This window comes from Solanum stenotomum, chromosome 1 (assembly GCF_019186545.1).
Source record: "Solanum stenotomum isolate F172 chromosome 1, ASM1918654v1, whole genome shotgun sequence".
Classification (NCBI taxonomy): Eukaryota; Viridiplantae; Streptophyta; class Magnoliopsida; order Solanales; family Solanaceae; genus Solanum; species Solanum stenotomum.
The window spans coordinates 79,495,267-79,515,737 of record NC_064282.1 but is presented as its reverse complement, the minus strand read 5'-3'; the positions used below and the strand labels follow the sequence as shown (position 1 = coordinate 79,515,737).

The 20,471-nt window shown below is 37.9% G+C and overlaps 2 protein-coding genes across 2 annotated transcripts in view; one reads left to right on the top strand and one right to left on the bottom strand.

Annotated features, from left to right (window-relative positions):
• Window positions 1–20,471, top strand: part of LOC125841344 (uncharacterized) — a 404,974-nt gene that overhangs the window by 66,285 nt on the left and 318,218 nt on the right. The window lies entirely within an intron of this gene.
• LOC125857119 (uncharacterized) lies at window positions 5,520–6,276 on the bottom strand. Its single transcript, XM_049536793.1, has 2 exons — window positions 6,112–6,276; window positions 5,520–5,942 (listed from the first exon to the last, which is right to left on the bottom strand). The coding sequence occupies exons 1-2, from the start codon at window positions 6,274–6,276 to the stop codon at window positions 5,520–5,522; spliced, it is 588 nt and encodes a 195-aa protein (XP_049392750.1).

Here is a 20,471-nt window from a genome sequence, read left to right as displayed (position 1 = left end):
GAGGTGGGTCGGTTTGAAATATGGGTTCAAACCTGAAAAAATAAATTGGGTACCGGCGCGATGTGGGCGCGGTGCGCCTATGCAGCGCCTGAAAAACTTGGTTGATCTCTCCTCCTTGGCGCGACGCTCCCTGCAATGCGCCAGCCTGTAGGTGTTTGGCGTGATAGCCGCACAGCGCGCCACGCTCGCACCTTCACACATGTTGCTGAACTTCATGGCCAGGCGCGGTGCGCCTGCCAGTGCGCCTGGCTTCAGCAATATATATATACATTATTTTATTTTCACTATTACAAGCTAAGTTACAAATAATGAAAAATATTATCTAGCTAAAACTAACCTATATTCTAAAATATTTAACTAAGCTACTAAAAATTTTAAAAATTCAAAGACGAACTACCTATCTATTACATATTGTTCATGGGTTGCCTCCCATGTAGCGCTTGAGTTAACGTCGTGGCACGACGCAACTTGGATCATTCATCATTTAGCTTAAGAGCTTCCCGATCACGATCCGATCCTCACCGAAATAGTGTTTCACCCTTTGCCCATTGACCAAGAACATAAGGCCAGTCTTACCTTTAAGTTCAACAACCCCATGTTGTGTCATTCTGACCACTTCAAAAGGACCACTCCACTTCGGCCTTAGTTTTCCCGGGAATAACCTTAGTCTAGAGTTAAAGAGTAGTACCTTATCTCCCAGATTGAAGGTACGAGCTACTATGTGCTTGTCATGCTACCTCTTTGTCTTTTCTTTGTATAGCTTGGCATTCTCATACCCGTGGAGCCTAAACTCCTCAAGTCCATGCAACTGATTCACTCTCTTTTTACCGGCTAACTCGGGGTCTAAGTTCAGCTTCTTTATTGCCCAATATGCTTGATGTTCTAATTCCACCGGAAGGTGACATGCTTTCCCAAATACTATGTGAGAGGGAGAAGTCCCTATTGGTGTCTTATATGTAGTCCTATATTCCCACAACGCATCATCTAATATCTCAAACCAATCTTTCCTTTGCGCATTCACCGTTTTCTGCAAAATTTGCTTCACCTATCTATTTGAAACCTCCACTTGGCCACTCGTTTGAGGATGGTAAGCTGTAGCAACCTTATGATGAATATCATACTTAGCAAGAAGATTCTTAACAAGATGGTTAATTAAATGCTTACCTCCATCACTTATAATTGCCCTTGGAGTGCCAAAGCGAGTGAAAATGTGCTTCTTTATGAACTTTATCACCACCCTTGAATCATTGGAAGGAAGAGTGACTGCCTCAACCCATTTACTAACATAATCCACAGCCACAAGAATGTATTGGTTTCCACTAGATCGTGGGAATGGACCCATGAAGTCAATACCCCACACATCAAAGATTTCCACCTCCAAAATGTTACTTAGCGGCATCTCATGTCTTCTTGAAATAGTACCCAACCTTTGACATTTATCACAACCCTTCACAAAAGCAATAGAATCTTTAAATGATGAGGGCCAAAAGAAACCAGATTGTAGTACCTTATGAGCAGTGCGCTCTCCTCCATGGTAACCTCCATATGGGCTAGCATGACAACTTTCGAGCACTTTATGAATCTCAGATTCCAGAATGCACCTTCTCACTACCCTGTCTACACCTTTTTTGAACAATAATGGTTCATCCTAGATATAGAACTTGGCATCATGATTGAACTTTTACTTTTGTTGGGTGGTTGCACCCGGAGGATAATCACCACTTACTATCAAATTCGCAATGTCTGCATACTATGTCACTTGAGAGATATCTAATGCCATCAATTGTTCATCCGGAAACTTTGCCCAGATTTGCTTACCTTCATTCACATGTGAAAAATCCTCCAACCTAAATAAGTGATCTGCTATTTGATTCTCAGTACCTTTCCTATCTTTGATCTCAAGGTCAAATTCTTGTAGAAGCAATATCCATCGAATCAGCCTTGATTTAACATCCTTCTTGTTGAATAGGTACCTAATAGTTGCATGGTCAGTAAAAACAATCACTTTAGTACCTACCAAATACGATTTGAACTTGTTAAAGGTGAACACTAGAGCAGCATCTCCTTCTCAGTCACTGTGTAATTAGCTTGTGTAGAGCAAGGGTCTTGCTTGCATAATAGATCGAGTGGAACACTTTATTCTTTCTTTGTCCTAATACTACACCCACTACTACGTCACTTGCATCACACATGAGTTCAAATGGTAATCCCCAATCAGGAGCAATTAAGATGGGAGCATCAATTAAGTTCCTCTTAAACATCTCAAAAGCTTTCAAACACATATCATCAAAGTCAAACTTCACCTCATTCTCCAAAAGACTGCACATAGGTCTGGCAATCTTGGAAAAATCCTTGATGAATCGCTTGTAAAAACCTACATGACCAAGAAAACTACGCACACCTTTTACAGAAATGGGAAGGGGCAATTTCTCAATAACTTCTACCTTAGCCTTATCAACCTCCATACCAGAATTAGACACCTTGTGTCCCAAAACTATACCCTCTCTTACAAAAATATGACATTTTTCCCAGTTTAGAACTAAGTTAGTGTCTTTACATCTAGCAAGTACTTTATCAAGATTTTGGAGACATACCTCAAAAGACTTCCCAAAGACGAAAAAATCATCCATGAACACCTCAACAAAGTCTTCCACCATATCATGAAAAATGGCCATCATACACCTTTGAAAAGTCACCGATGCATTGCAAAGTCCGAATGCCATGCGCTTGAAAGCATATGTGCCATAAGGACAAGTGAACGTGGTCTTTTCCTGATCCTCGAGTGTAATCAAGATCTAGTTGTAACCGGAATATCCATCAAAGAAACAATAGTACTCCTGCCCTGCTAGTCGGTCAAGCATTTGATCAATGAAGGGAACGAGGTAGTGATCTTTCCGGGTAGCATCATTTAGTTTTCGGTAATCCATGCAAATTCTCGACCCGGTCACTGTTATAATATGAATCAACTCATTCTTTTCATTCCTTACCACTGTCATACCTCCCTACTTGGGAACACATTGTACCGGACTTACCCACTTACTATCAACGTGGACTTAATCATTTAATGAAAGAAGTGGTAAGAAAGGAAGTCATATAGTGGCTAGATGCTGGAATTGTGTACCCAATCTATACGCTCAAATTACACCTCCTTTCAGAAGCATAAGCGATCGTTATCAAGTAAAGAACCCAACTTATAGGTTGGGATCGATCCCACGAGGAAAATGGTGTAGACTTTACTTTTAACCAACAATTATATTCAATTAGTCAAATTATTTCCAGAAACAGGTAATAAAAGGGGGGTTGTGCTTGTGTGAAACAAATAGTAAGACTTAATATTGTAATCAATAATTAAATTCAACTTTGGTTGTTATCAAGATAAGAGAAATAACTAGGGTACGCGTGTTTCCCATAATCTCATAACGCAGTAATCCTAGTAATAACAATCCTTTTCTAGTGTATTACATGCAAAGTGATAAGTTAGGTATCTCTAAATCCTTGGTCCGGCATCTAGAGAATTTCACCCCACACCTTGGTCCGGCTACGTGTGTATAATTTACTAACCCTTACCTTTACCTCATATTAGACATCATAATCGATGTTTGGCTTAGTTATTACTTCGCACCAATCGACACTAGCCTATTAGATAGTATCACACTAAATCTATGTTGATAATTCTTTTCTTGTTAATTACCTCCTTGGTCCGGCAAGTAGTAACAAGGCGAGTTCTAACGTTGGCCACCGTTAAAAAGACTTCTAAACGAAAGAATTATCAATGCATGCAAAATACTAGTCAAGAATTGCTTATTTACTATTCATACTTTGTTAATCGATCATGGTTCTCACAACCCTAGTTGTGGATTTAGTTACTCATATTAGCAAGAACACAATTCATAATCGTAGATGGAGAAATCATGAACTTACGTCAAGCGAATAGTAAACCCAGAAAATTAACATGAATTGCAATGCCAAAATCTTCAAAACGAACTTGGGAAATCAATAATTGCTAGGGTTGCAAATTAATCTCCAAAGTTACAAAGAAAAAAATAGAATAATAGTGTCTAACCTCTAAAAACGAGGTTTACATGTCCTATTTATAGAAAACAAATCCTAAATAAAAAAGGAAACAAATTAAGGAAAGTTTTGTTCAGGTACGCGTCTTCGATCCACGAGATCGACTTACGGACCGTCGATTGATCTACGGTCCGTAAGTCCCTTCCGTCACTCGGGACTTAGAAAATATTTCAGCATCCAACAATCAGCTTCTCTGAAGCAAACGACGGACCAGCAGCACGGACCGTAGATCGACCTACGGTCCGTCAATCCCTTCCGTAGCTCCATACTTAGCATCTTCAAAAATCAGGTACTGGAACCCTCGCAGTTTCACTCTGTGGGTCAACAGTACGGTCCATAGATCAATCTACGGCCCGTCAATGGGCACCGTGGTTCCACACTTGGTCAGATTTCCCTGATTTGTCCTCAACACATTCCTGCTGATCTACGGTCATCACCTACGGTCCGTAGATGACCTCCATGGATGCCTTTTTCTGCATTTCCTTCAGCTGTCTCTAAACTTCCGTGCCTGAACACCTTTCCTGCAAAACATGATAAAATACATAAAAACCAACATAAAAAGGCCCTAGACACACATAACTTGTAAGTGAAATGTATTAGAAATACCGTAAACTCACGGTATATCAGTAGCATCATTTAGTTTTCGGTAATCCATGCAAATTCTCGACCTGATCACTGTTATAATATGAATCAACTCATTCTTTTCATTCCTTGCCACTGTCATACCTCCCTTCTTGGGAACACATTGTACCGGACTTACTCACTTACTATCAGAGATTGGGTACACAATTCCAGCATCTAGCCACTATATGACTTCCTTTCTTACCACTTCTTTCATTAAATGATTCAGTCCACGTTGATGTTGTGCCTTAGGTTTGTGATCCTCTTCCATGTAAATTATGTGCATGCATAATGCCAGACTAATCCCATGAATATCAGTCATCTGCCATCCAATTGCTTTCTTCCTCCACTTTAAGATCCTCAATGTCGCATCAACTTGTAAATCAGACAATTCTGTAGAAAGTATAACAGGCAAAGTTTCATTAGTACCCAAATAAGCATACCTTAGGTGAGCCGGAAGAGTTTTTAGTTCCAACTTAGGGGCTTCTTCTATCGATGGCTTTGGTGGGGGGCCAAACTCGCAATCTACTGACTCCACTTGAGTCCTACGAGTGTCTACTAGTGCTAGATTCAAGCGATTCAATCTCTTGAGCCTCAGTGTCCCCATCCATCTCATGACCTACTAACACTCTTTCTAAGGGATTTTCCGACACAACTACTTGTGATTCTACTATTTGATCAACCACAGTAATAGCAGACAACTCTTCATGAATAGAGGGCAATTTCAAAGTGCGGTAAACATCAAATACCTCAACCTTGTCATGAGCCCTCATAGTTAGTTGACCAGCTGCTACATCAATCAATGCCCTACCCGTGGCCATGAAAGGTCATCCCAAAATGAATGGAACTTCAGCGTCAGGTTCAAAATCTAAGACCATAAAGTCTACAGGAAAAATCAATGAACCTACTTGAACTAACACATCTTCTACTACCCCCTCAGGTCTGGCAATGGATCTATCAGCGAGTTGGAGAATAACAGTGGTTCTTTTTGGACTACCCAACCCAAGCTTTGGATACAAAGATAAAGGCATCAAATTTATACTTGCCCCCAAATCACACAATCCCCGGGCATGAACACTTTTCCCAATTGTAATCTGCACAGTAAAACTACCCGAATCTTTTAACATTTTGGGCAGTCTGTTGTGGATCCTTAAGTTGCACTCCTTAGTAAGTGCTACAATTTCATATTTCGTGAGCCTCCTCTTGCTAGCCACAATGTCCTTCACGTATTTAGCATACTTTGGGATACCCTGCAAGATGTCAACCAAAGAAGAGAGAGAGAAACTATCCGAAGCATTCATCTTCATTCTACTTTTTCAACCTTTATGGAAATTGAGGTGGTAATTTCTTTTGAGGAACAGGTACCTCAACATTGGAGGTGTTTACTACCTCTTCCACCTTATTTTCTTTGTTACTTACCTCAATATCTCTCTTCTTTGGAGCTAGTACCTCTAATTGCAACCCACTTCTAGTACTTACCACATGCAATTGCTTTTGGTTGGGCTTAGTATCACCGGGCATCCCACCTTGGGGATGCAAGTTCAAAGAATTAACCACTTGCACAACTTGTTTCTCTAAACTCATTTGGGACATCTGGATGTTTCTGATGTTTTCATCCTACTTATCTATTCTAGCATTTAATTTGGTCCCTATTTCAGTCATGAGCTTTCAGAATAGCTTCATTGGTCATCCCCCCTTTTGGTGCACTAGGATTTATGCCTTGGTTAGGATTTTGGTATTGTTGCCCAGCCCCTTGAGCACGGTAGTGATTAGCCCCTTGCGCCTGATTTTGGTTTTGGTTCCCACCCCATGAGAAGTTAGGATGGTTCTTCCAACTAGGGTTGTAAGTATTGCCATAATTTACGGAATCCAAATTTGTCTCACATTGCTCTGTTTCATGAGTTCCACTACCACATACCTCACACCAATTGGATGTCTGTTGTACAACGTTTATCGGTGCCTAATTTATGTTTAAAATGTAGGGCCATGTTATGTTGCATTGCATCTAATTTGGCATTTATGGCAGTAGCTTGATCTACATCTAAAATCCCTACAGCCTTTTAGGTTATGGTTCTAGACATTTCCCCCTCATATCCTTGGTTCCCTTCAGAAAGTTTATCGAGTAAGTCAAAGAACTCTTCACTTGTTCTAGATAAGGCCTGTCCACCTGCTGCACTATTAAGAAGTGCACGAGCATTATAATCTAAACCCTCATAGAAAGTGTGAGCAAGTACCTTATTAGTTTGCATGTGGTGTGGGAAAGCATTCAACATTTGTTTGAAACACGCCCATGCTTGGTACATGTCCTCCCATTGTTTTTGAATAAAGTTTATTATCTCACCCCTCAGCTTAACAGTTTTCTTGGATAGGAAGAATCGACTCAGGAACTTCTTTGCTAGAAAATCCCAAGTAGTGATGGAGTTTGGTGATTCAGAATCTAACCAACGCCTTGCTGCTCCTAATAATGAGTATGGGAACAACATCAGCTTCACATAGTCCGATGAGACTCCAATTGGAATGTATGTATCAGTAATATCTACGAAGTTCCTAAGATAGATTTGAGGATCCTCGTGGAGGAGACCAGTGAATTGCCCATTAGAATAGAGGATTTGTACCATGCTCTGCTTTAGTTCAAATCTACCCCTCGGTGGAGGTTTCCTAATACTAGATGCCAAATTAGTTGTGAGTGGGACTACCACATCACGTACAGGCCTTGCTGGGATGACAGGGGGTATGCCTTGGTTATTCCCATTCCCTCTGTTATTCAGGTTTCCTTGGTTGTTCACATTTTCTAGGTTATTTACGTTGTCTTGATTATCATCCCTGATGTTCCCCGGAAGACCTAAGCCCAGTTCTCCTCGTCCTTGCTCCATACGGTTCCTTTTTCTACGCTCTCGTAGAACTCATTCGGGTTAGTTGTATGGTTCGGCAAGTTCTCCTTTCCTAGCCAGACCTGAAAGTCAAGTGCCTGCAATAACAAGCTAAGATCAAGTAATTAATATCTGAAATTTTTAATTGTAGACTAAAGAAGATCGAATATAAATCAATTTCTAAGTCCCCGGCAGCGGTGCCAAAAACTTGTTGCTCCCCAATATACACGCAAGTGTACGTGGTCACGCAACTAATGTAGATTCTTTAAGAAATGAGTTATCGTTCCCAAGGGACTAATGATCAATTTATATTCACTTAATTCTACAACTAAAAGTAGAAAGTAACCTTTTCAAGAGTTGATGATTTATTGTTTATTTACTAATAATTATGAACTAATTGAAAGTAACTAATTGTGAATGACTTTGATATAATGTTTCAAGCAAGTTAAAAGCAATTCCAGGGCTACATCATATAATGAATATCATGTATCATATTATTGGCTTAGAACTAACTTCGGTTGTCAAGTAACTAGTTTATAGGGTTGATGATATGATTCGGGTTATACGCCTCTCGTCGCCTACCCTAGTTAGCTATCTAACTACATCGTTGAGCGGGGATAATTAGACTAACTGGTGAACATTTATATTTCATCCTATTTCGTAACCAAGCAAGGTGTTTGTCTGGGCGTCACTCCTGAACATTAATCACCTCAATTTAATGGATAGATCGAGCTCTCTATATTCTGAGGTCTATCTAACCTCTCATCTCCCAATTTTAAGATTAGACAATAGATTTATCTTATGGTGCGCAAGCATAAAATACTAAAACAAGAATATAAAAGTAACTTGTATTGACAACCGAATTATTGAATTAAAACCTATTACAAACTTGAATTCTTGCTCTTGCACACTAAATCAAACGTCGAACCCCTATAATGGAGCCCTCAGGACCTATTTATAATAGTAGGAAAATTTGGGAATGAATCCTACTCAAATTAGGAATCCTATTTAATGTTTAAAAGTTGGAAAAGTCAGAAAAAGTGGGACGTGTCGCGCCTCCATCGTGCCTAGCAGCGCGCGCAGAAGTTCCACTTGTGGTGCGGTGCTCCAAGCAGCGCACCTGAAAATTGGCGCAGAACTTTGGATGTTGGCGCGAGGCGCCTCTCAACACGCCTCTTGTATGCCCTCAGTACTTCTGGGGCTGGCACGTTGCGCCAAGCAGTACTCCCCAGAAGTCTTGCAGAACTTTGTGGGCTAGCGTGATGCGTCTCTCAGTACGACAAGCCCTAGGGTCTTCACACTTAGTCAATTTCTTGTGCGTCTTTTCTCCTTATTTCTTCGTTCCAACTCCAATTCCTTCGAGTGTTCCTGAAATAATTAATCATGTGTGTAAGTGCACAATCATCACAAGTATAACAAAAATCAAGCTAATAGACTCAAGATCATTCCTCAATTCAAGCACTTTATGAACAATTATTTACAACTTAGGCATATAAATATGCCTAAGATCAATCCGCATACTTCTTTTGTCTACTCTGGGCTGCTAAAAGCTTAGCGTGAATACTCCTAACCTTATCTTGAGCATCCTTCACTAAATCAACCCCTAATGGTTTCACATCTCTAACCTCAAACCATCCTATGGGTGATCTACATCCCCTCCCATAGAGTGTCTCGAATGGTGCCATATCAATGTTGGAGTGATAACTACTATTATAGGAGAATTCACACAAAGGTAAGAACTTATCCCGATGTCCTCCAAAATTAATCACACATGCCCTCAACATGTCTTCTAATACTTGAATAGTCCTCTCTGACTGCCCGTCTGTATATGGATGGAAGGTTGTACTAAAAGTGAGTTGTGTGCCTAATTCATCATGCAATTTCCTCCAAAACTTGGATGTGAATTGGGTACCACGATCTGAGATGATAGAGAAGGGCACCCCATGCGACCTCACTATCTCTTTCACATAAACTTTAGCCAATTGCTCAGCATTATAATCTATTCTTACCGGAAAAAAATGGGCTGACTTGGTCAATCTATCAACCACTACCTAAATAGAATCAAACTTCCCCAAAGTCTTGGGAAGACCAACCACAAAATCCATGGCTATATTTTTCCACTTCCATTTCGGAATTGGCATTCTTTGAAGTAAACTTGCATGCCTTCGATGTTCATACTTCACTTGTTGACAATTTTGACACTTTGCCACAAACTCCGCTATATCCTTTTTCATGCCCGACCACCAATAAATTCGCTTCAAATCTCGATACATCTTGGTCACACCCAGATGAATAGAATATCGCGAACCATGAGACTCTGCCAACAATTTATCAATCAAGTCATCTACTCTATGAACACATATTCTCCCTTTAAAACTTAGCACACCATCCGCATCAAGAGTGGTCTCTTGTGCCTTACCATTCGCAGTCCTCTTCTTAAGCTCCTCCGAATTTTCATCCTCAAATTGTTTGGCCTTGATCTCCTCAATGAATGTGGCCCTTACTTCAACACTAGCTAACACCCCACCTCTTTCTGAGATGCCCAATTGCATGAACTTAGATTCTAAGGTTTGAATTTCTTTAGCCAAAGGTCGCTTGGATACATTCAAGCAAGCTAAACTACCCATACTCACCGCTTTTCGACTCAAAGCGTCTGCCACCACATTTGCCTTTCCTGGATGGTATTGAATGGTCACATCATAATATTTAAGTAATTCCATCCACCTTCGCTGCCTCAAATTCAGATCCTTTTGCGTGAACACATGATGCAAACTACGATGATCGGTAAACACTTCACATTTAACACCATATAGGTAATGCCGCCAGATCTTAAGAGCAAACACTACCGGTGCCAACTCTAAGTCATGTGTTGGATAATTCCTCTCATGCACCTTCAATTGACGCGAGGCATAAGCTTTAACATTCTTATCCTGCATCAACACAGCACCCAAACTAGAATGTGAAGCATCACAATAAACAATAAAATACTTACCTTCAATCGGTAATGCTAGAATGGGTGCGGTGGTCAAGAGAGTCTTGAGTTTTTGGAAGCTCTCATCACATTTTTCAGTCCATTCAAATGGTATCTCCTTTCTGGTCAAATTAGTCAAGTGTGTGGCGATAGAAGCAAAGTTCTTCACAAATCGATGATAATAGCTAGCGAGCCCAACAAAACTCCTAACTTCCATCACAGAGCTAGGCCTAACCCAATTCTTAACTGCCTCAATCTTTTGGGGATCTACCATTACCCTTTCTATTGAAACTAGATGTCCCAAAAATGCAACCAATTTCAACCAAAATATACACTTAGAAAATTTAGCATATATCTTTTGCTTCCCAAGAACACCCAAAACACTACGAAGATGGTTGGCATGCTCCTCCTCACTTTTTGAATAGACCAAAATATCATCAATAAAGACTATGACTAAAGAATCAAGAAATGGCTTGAACACCCCATTCATTAAACTCATAAAAGTTGCAGGCGCATTGGTCAAACCAAAAGACATAACCAAAAACTCATAGTTCCCATAGCAAGTTCTAAACACTGTCTTGGACACATCCTCAGACCCAATTTTCAATTGATGGTAACCAGACTTTAGATCAATCTTAGAGAAAACTGATGCACCTTCCAATTGTTCAAAAAGATCATCTATTCGAGGTAAGGGATACTTATTTCGAATAGTGACCCTATTCAATTGCCAATAATCTATACACATTCTCATACTACCATCATTTTTCTTAACAAACAAAACTGGAGCACCCCATGGGGAGGCACTAGGACGAATAAATCTCTTATCAAGAAGCTCTTGGATTTGAGCCTTAAGCTCTTTTAATTTTTTCGGAGTCATGCGATATGGAGGGATATAAATGGGACGAGTACCAGGTTCTAAATCAATGCAGAGTCTATATCTCTATCCGGAGGCATACCAGACAAATCATTAGGAAACACTTCTATAAATTCCGACACCACATGAATAGACCCAATGGATGGAGCCTCAATCTTAACATCCCTAATATGAGCCAAATAAGCCAAACAACCATGCCCTATCAATTTCTTAGCCCGAATGGAGGATATGATCTTAGTTTGCTTAGGCTTGTACACCCCTTCCCACTCTAATTTTTCCCTTCCCGAAATTTCTAGAGTTACGGACTTAGTATTACAATTAAGTTCGGCATAATAGGGGAACAACCAAGTCATACCTAAGATTATGTCAAAGTCAGTCATATCCACAATCACCAAATCAGCCCAAGTCTGAAAACCCATAAACAAAATAGGACAAGCACGATAGACATGGGTAACTATGACTAACTCTCCAACTGGGGTAGAAACATAGATAGGGGCATCAAGTATATCACAAATCATATCAAACTCTGAAGCAAATCGCACAGATACATAAGAATAAGTAGAACCCAGATCAAATAACAGATTAGCCATCCGTTCATAGACAATAATAGTACATGTGATCACCGCGTCAGATGCCTCTGCCTCATTCTTGCCCAGAAAGGCATAACACTGAGCCCTATCATCTTGACGAACCACTTCCCTGCCTGGTTGCACATTACCTCTGCCTGCATTACCATTTCCTCTACCTCCATGGCCTCACTGATTACCTCCTCGCCCACCTTGTGGATGACCTCTACCATTATTACCATTCCCCGCGGATACCACTGCTCTAGACTATTGTTGCACAGAATCTAGCACAATTGGGTGGAGACAATCTCTCCTCATATACCCAGGTTCTCCACAGTTATAACACGTACGATCAAAAGGTGGTCTGCTGTCCGTCGAAGGCATGACTCCCTGGCTATCCTGAAATTATGAGATGGAGTTTCTGAGTAACTACCTACAGAGGCGGGCGTAGCGGACTGAATTGGCTTGGCTGCAAGCGTTGGCCTTCCGGACCCCTTGGAATAAGAACCTTGAAAGTTACCCGAGTTCTTGGCCCTTTTTTCCCATGCCTTAGCTTGACCGTCTCACCTCACCCCCTCCACTTTCTTAACATAGTCTATCACCTCATTAAAGTTTCTCCATGCAGAAGTCATATGAACAAATAATACTTGCAACTTAGAATTTAACCCTTTAATAAATAACCGGATTCTCTCTTCCTCAATAGTCACCAATTGAGTAGCATATCTAGACATAACAAGGAACTTGGCCTCATAAGCAGCCACAATCATACCACCTTGCTCCAAATCCATGAACTCATCCTTCTTGCGATCCCTCAAAGTCCTAGGCACATATTTCTCTAAGAACAAAGCATGAAATTGGGTCCAAGTAAGTAGAGGTAAAGTATAAGGTTTGCATTCCATATAAGCTCTCCACCACTGCTTAGCCTCACCTTGAAGTTGGAAAGACACAAACTCAACCCCATACTGATGAACAATACCCAGTTTATGAAGCCTCTCATAGCAATCCAGAATAAACTCTTAATTATCCTCATTCTCAGAACCAAGAAACTCAGGAGGATTTAGCTTCAGAAACTTAGTCAACATTTCATGCTCATGACCAGTATAAAGAACCCAACAAAGGATGGAAGAAGGCATCATTACCTCCAGTCCCACCACCTTGGGCGCAGTGCTAGCAATAGGATGATTAGTAAGAGCTTAAGTTGCTTGAGCAGAAGGAAGCACTCCAGGACCAACCAATCCCTTTAAGAACGACATGATATATTGAGCTAACACTGGATCCAAAGAAGGAACACCTATAGTCCTAGCCTGCATCTCTTCCTCTTGTCCCACATCCTCAACATCTTCAACATCAAAGTTTTCCTCTTCAATCTCTTCATGATGTACATGAGGGTTCTCATTCACAGGAGCATTCTCAACCGGAGCTCCATTTCCAACAGACGCTACTCTTCCACGACCTCTACCCCTAGCTCTTCCTCTACCCTTGCCTCAACTGCGACCTGTCGATGTATATTTCTCAATTGGAGCATTGATGGGAGCTACGGGCATGACACCATTGAATCTAGTACTAACCATCTGCGGGCAGAAGAGTGAAGGAGGTTAGATACCAATTTTAATCACCAGATACCAATTGGAATCAAGTTATAACATGAAAGGAGATAAGAAAAAACAGAGAGATTTAAAGTCCTATAGCCTCTCGAAGAAAAGTAAAGGCGTCCTTATACCATTCCGCGAGACTCTACTAGACTCATTTTGGTACATCGAGATCAACGAACCTAGGCTCTGATACCAACTTTATCACGGCTCCGACCGTCGTGATTGGCACTCACACTAACTCTCTGGTGGGAGAACCACTACTACAACTTAAATCAAGCAACTAAACCAAAACTAAGACATTTAAGTATATGAAAGCAGAAATAATAGCTAAAAACTGAAGTTTCCATAAACTTCAACAACTAACAATGCGGAAGAATTAACCTAGAACCTGAAAGTCAATGTACCAAAACATCTAACAATGATCCAAGTCTAAACAAGAAGGGATACAACCCCATACTAATGAACTAACTAAAACAAATGTCTAAGTCCGGAAATGGTGGAAATAGACGAAAGAGAACCCATGGCAGCCTAGAAGAATTGGCTCACCCTTGAATTCGAACGATCACTGATCTCCTAAGCAACGTCTGTCAATAGCCGCTTGAAGATGCCCTGTACTCAACAAAAATAAGAGCAAGTGCAGTATCAGTACACAACCATAATATAATGGTAGGATCACGCAGCTATCCCACTAAGTGCAACATAAGCAAGTCAAGACAACATTATAATCACATCCATATATATATCAACATATACAATATTATCAACATTTACGAACAACGAGCAACTTCACATTTTATATCAAATCATTGGTCCTCTCATGGAACCCAAGCCCAAACAGTTAGCATACCGGAACGTGGTATCCGATCCCATAATTATGTCGAAATGTGGCAATCAATCCCATAGTTATGTTGGAACGTGGCAACTGATCCAAGTTAGTTATGCCGGAACGTGGCAACCGATCCATTCAACATACCACAATCACAATCACAATCACAAGTATTTCATCAAGATCATACCTTTAAGTCATGATTTCATGGCAATCGTCATTCATCTATCTCATTTACAACAAGTGTGATCAACATTGCAACATTCATACATATATAAGTATCATAATGAAGCAAGAACAAACATACAACACACAATCGTAGAATCACAACCATCACCTACCTCGAAACAATCTTGAAACCCTATGAAACTTGATCCTTCCCTTTCCGAATTTGTTCCGCTTGTTCTTGGTCTACAAACAATCATTATAACACGGGAATCAATAAACAATCACTAATTACCCTAATTACTAACAATTCTATAAACCCTAGATCAAACTCATGATCCCAATCATCCCAATTAGGGCTGTCTCTATCATAGAATCTATATCAAAACCCCTCCCCATCACTATTTACCCATTCTATTACGTTCTACGGATCGAAAAATGGATTCGGGGAGTGAAAAGCTTACCTTTAGCTCAAGAATGGTGAAAAATGATTAGGAGTCACCTGTGGTTTGTTCCTTATCTCTAAAAGTCGAAAAGTGCATAATGAAGTCATTTAGGGGTTTATTAATGACTTTAATTCGCGTCGAGCCCGCCACAATGGCAGTCACCCCGTTGTAGCGGCCCCGTCAGAGCGGCAAAATCCAGCGCCCAAGCAGGTTACACGAGACAGAGAGTTACTTCAAGAATTCCAAGATTCTCATTTCACAACACACCTCTAACCAACGACGCTCAGAAAATACTCTTTACGCTAAGTTCGATTCCGAGAGTTCTACTCGCCCGAATTTAATTTCGTAAAGTCGTACGGATTCCTTAACGAGTTATCTATTCCCTCATGAATCAAAAACACAAATACTTCACCCGATTCTTACCAGATTTCCCTACACCTCAAAGACTCCGATTTCGTCCAAATCTAGACAAGGTTGGAAAAAATTAAATACTACGAAAAGGTTTTTTCCGACCCCAACTTTTTCCTCGTTGGCTTTTCTTTAACGACGGGAACAGGTCGTTCATTAACTCGACATAAGTACTCAAATAAAACTTTACCTTTATGAGGTGTAAATACAATTCACCAATATTTAATTATTAGAGTTTATATTCTACACACAATTTATCAACATAAAAGGATAAGAAATCATAACATGTTTTTCTTTGCAAGTAATTTTCTTTTTTTAAAAAATAAAAGTGTTTTTACTGAACTTTGAATACTTTTGCAAGATCAATAAGAAGTTTTTCGTATTGAAAATACTAAATTGCTTTTTATTATTAAAATGAAGTTATGGAAAGAAAGAGCGAAAAAAATTCTTTCTTTTAAATTATGTGGTATAATTTAACCAAAAATATAGTTCTTTTTATTGATTTTTTATGAAGTAATTTAACTAAATATCGATATACTTTTTTTTTACTCTTTGAAATATTAGGGAATTTTACTTTGGGATAAAGAAAAACTATATATCAACATATTTGGTCGATAATTACATGATTTTGATAAATTAAAATATTTAAAGTTAAAACTATTTTTATACATAATAATGTGTATTTAAAAAAATTGAAAAATAATGGCATACAAATAAAAGTAATAAATTCAGATTTCCTTAATGAAGGGTTTGACCCTTACTCCCAGAGAGAATTAACTATAAGGTTGTAAAACATCAATGCTTATTATAATCCTAAAATATTTCCTCCGTTCCTACTTATATGTCATCATTTTAGATTCCGGGTCTCTTAAGAAATTTGGTAAGTTTACCATTGTATCCTTATTTAATAATCTTTTGAAGTCAAATTTTCAATAAATAAACATAAATTAATTTATTTTGATTAATTAAACTGATCATTGAACACATATTAATCATTTAGTTTTTTTATGTTGGTCAAATTCATGCTGTCAAGGCTAATAATTCTCAAGGGTAAAATATGAAGAATAATGTCATCTATGCATTGATTTTGTGAAATGACAAATATTAAGAGCTATCTAATTTTAGTAAGAATGACATACTCCCTCTGTCCCTAATTACTTGTCCATTTTTCCTTTCATAGTTGTCCCTAATTACTTGTCCATTTTGACAAATCAAGAAAGGACAATTTTTTTTACCTATTATACCCTCAATTAAATGATTAATTACTTTTTAAAATGTAGAACTTTTCATCCACTTCATAATTAATAGGAGTAAAATGATAAACTCACTATGTCATTAATTTTTTTCTTAATTGGTGTGTCCATTCAAAAGTTGACAAGTAATTAGGGACAAAGGGAGTATAAATTATGAACAAATAGAGTAGTAATTAAGAGTTTAAATTTAACTATAACTTTAATAAACAATTCATAAATTTGTTATCAAAATAAATTATACATATTTTTTTTCTTGATAATAATTATTTTGATAAAGATATTTTAGTTAGTAATTTTTTTTTAATAATATTGGGCACGTGTGCTGACACAGGCCATTTCCCCTAGTATATATATTTCTCTTATATATATATATATATATATATATTACTCTTATTTAGAAGTGTCACTTCTAAAGGACGAACACTGCATCATGTTGTTGTACCCAAGGAAATAGTATTTGTACTAGCAATTTCCCACAATCACGTCACCACGTGTATGCACCTTTTCTAGACAGGTGTTTTTGTCTTTTTACTAGCTATGTTGGATACAACTGTTATCACCTCATTTTTCATTTATTGTTACTGTACTGTGTTCCTTCTACATCTTTCTTTAGTTTTGGGAATTCACTTAGTATTTTAATTTTAATTTGTTAGTGTCGTTTGGAGTTATATTTCTCATAATGTTTAAGGTTTTTGTTTGTTTACTTATTCCCCTACAGTAGTTTTTCTTCTAAATTATTTCTTGATTTTGACATACCTTTTAAATTTTGGCTCATGTTAGTTACTAGGGTAACAATTCTTCTATTGTGTGAAACATGTTTCTCATAAACTTATAAGCAACGTTGAAAGTTTTTGGACTAATTTAGATAGGATTTGATAGAAAGTAAAATTATTGACTGAAAATTATTACTTTCAGAACGAAAATATAGTGAAAAATCTTCTTATGCCTACACTTGGGGACCTCACCTTCCAATCTAATAGACTACTTGATTAATCAATTGCCTATTTTCGAGTAGTTTTTTACTATATCTTTGATATGTTCAGAGAAAATTGATCCAGCGATCTAGACATGAGTGAAGAAATTAATGTATAATATTTCTTTTTCCTTTCGCAGGTTAAGAGTGATCAAGTTATCCTTAAAACTTCTAGGTGAAACACTCTGTTCTGCTTGTATCGGCGAGGACATGGGACTTCTACTGAAATTATTGTTCACTACACCATAGGCAATATGGAGGTCACTTTTTTGGAGATGTACATGTTTTGGGTATTAACTGTAAAATACCCTCCTCCTTTGGCACTCTGATCTATCTTGCACTCATACCACTAAAGAACCAAGGTAGTTTTCTCCAATTTGTGTGCTTGTAATACATAAATGTGTCTTATGGTTATGGCTATGTATGAGTTTTTAATAAAGATCAAGTGTTACAGTAGATGCACTCACTTCCTTTCTATATTTGCCTCTTTTTTTTTGTTTTAAAAAAAACTAATAATAAATCAATTGACACTATCATCTAGACACAATATTATTGTGATCCATAGGTATCAAAGTTAATCTAAGTCAGAGACAACACTAAATTGAGATTCCAACTACATCTGAAAACATGCTGCTAATTCAACAACCAAGTCATGATCCTTCTGCGCTTTGACCTTATGAGTTGAATGACCACATGCGACATGAGAGCTGAAAAATTAGAAATCATTGTTTCAAAATTATGAATAGGATGTCAAAATGGTATCCAAGAGAGTAACAACATATAAATGAAATAAGACTACAAGAGAGGTATGTTGATCCGTTTTAATAACCGTGTTGGTAAGTCAATATGCCACTTTCTGTTAGATTACCTAAAATTCTGATTTTAGTAGATATTTGCATCTATTTAGATTAGATGTTTCAATTTATTATGATAGTTAAGAATTGATGAAAGACTACTAATTCAAATACTCTATATAGTGTTGTTATGATTGATGAGATAGTGTCATTTTGTTTCTATGAGACTTTTTCCTTTGTTGTGTGAATTTCAATGTCCGTTTGGATATAAGAACTAAAACCTGAAATTCAAAATAATTGTTGAAAAAATATTTCTACTCTCAAACTGAATTTTTCAATCCAAGTCTTAAAAGAATAGAGGATCACTGATGATTCAAATATTTAAGAACTCTTTAATAAGTTTTGCTCTCTTATAATATAATAAATTCTTATTTGTACTAGGCTTTCTTCTATAGTCCTATATTACCTTGCACGCAACAATGTTATTATAATAAAAAACCTTGGAAACATATGTCATATGTTTGAGAAAGTTAATAGGGCAAGAAATGTAACAAGACAAATGAATATCAATTACTTTGTTATATTTTCTTTTGAGCATTTTATTTGTGTATTGGTAATAGTTTAATTGAGTTTGTATTGTTTGTTTTAAGCTAATTTGTATTTTCTTGCTAAAAAATTGTAGTTGTGTTAAGCATATGACTTTACTGTATTGACGTCTACTATATTAAATAAAAATCTTACCTTACTTTAGTAACTATATAACCATTTCATTTCACACGCTTACAAGTTACAGCTTTATAGTGTCATATATGTTAGTTCATGTTTCTCAGAGACAACATTTATATCCGACACTCAGCAGATAGGAAAATTAGGTGTGGCATCGTAGCGGGGGCGATCATATGCTACTTCAGAGTTCCAGATTTACATGTAAGTTAATGTGCCACTTTCTGTTAAGTTGTTTGAGGCAACTTCACATGAGTTTAGTTGTTCTTAGCAGTTATTTATATCAATTTACATTTGATGCTTCATCTTAGTGCGGCTGTTTCAAATTATGAAATGAAAATCGTTCTTCACTTTGATGTTAATTAAAATTTTACAGTAACAATTGATCGGTAATACTTTTCAAGAATGGAACAAGGATTGCAACCACCATATGACCTCTACAATCAGAAAATTTTGCACAACTAAGTAATATTCTACATTGCATTGAACATGAAAAATTTATCAGTTTATCTTAAGTATTGTACGAAAGTTTTGATTCCTCTGTTTTTGGGAGAAATATTGGAGCACCATCATATATGGCACCAACATTAAGTTCATGAAAGTCTGGTATCGAAGTACCATCGAAGTATATGCAAGATTTGTTATCAAAATCGAAAAGATGGAGTTCAGATTGCAGTGTTGCGAAGCCAGAGTCTCCGAAATTGAGACTGAAATTCAATAATTCAATACAAAGGGTTGCTACTTCACTTAATAGTAAAACTTCTAAATGGGCTTTGTCTCCTGGAAGGCCGAATTTGCCTCATGTGTTGATGCAGAATAGAGGAATTTTTACATCGAATATTAAGCCTTCGACGAGTCCTTCGAAGGGAAAAAATGTTGGGAATTTCCTTAGCAGGGGGCTTGAATTGCTTAAAGGTAAGGAAAAAATATTTCTTTTTGCAGTTGAAGCTGCGGTGAAGGCTTCGGTTTGGCTCCCAAACCCATGTCATTTTCTTTCTTCTTTTTCATTTTGTTAGTAACAAAATAAACCAAAAGTAGGACCAAACTTCACAATTACTCCACTTCCCTTCCTTGCTTTGAGGAGGTTATATAATAGTAACAGAAGGAGACATGTATAGAATAGAAGTCTCCGCTTAGTCCTGGCATAACGGAGAGCGTTCATCATTTGAGGATACTTCATAATAAATTTTTGCAGTGGAGATATATAAATTCCAGAGCTGATTCAATCCGTCACAACTCAGTAGACAAGCTGAGGTCAGTCGCGGAGTTAGAAATTTTACTAATTTTTTATTTGGTTTTTCTATTAGGCAAACTTAGT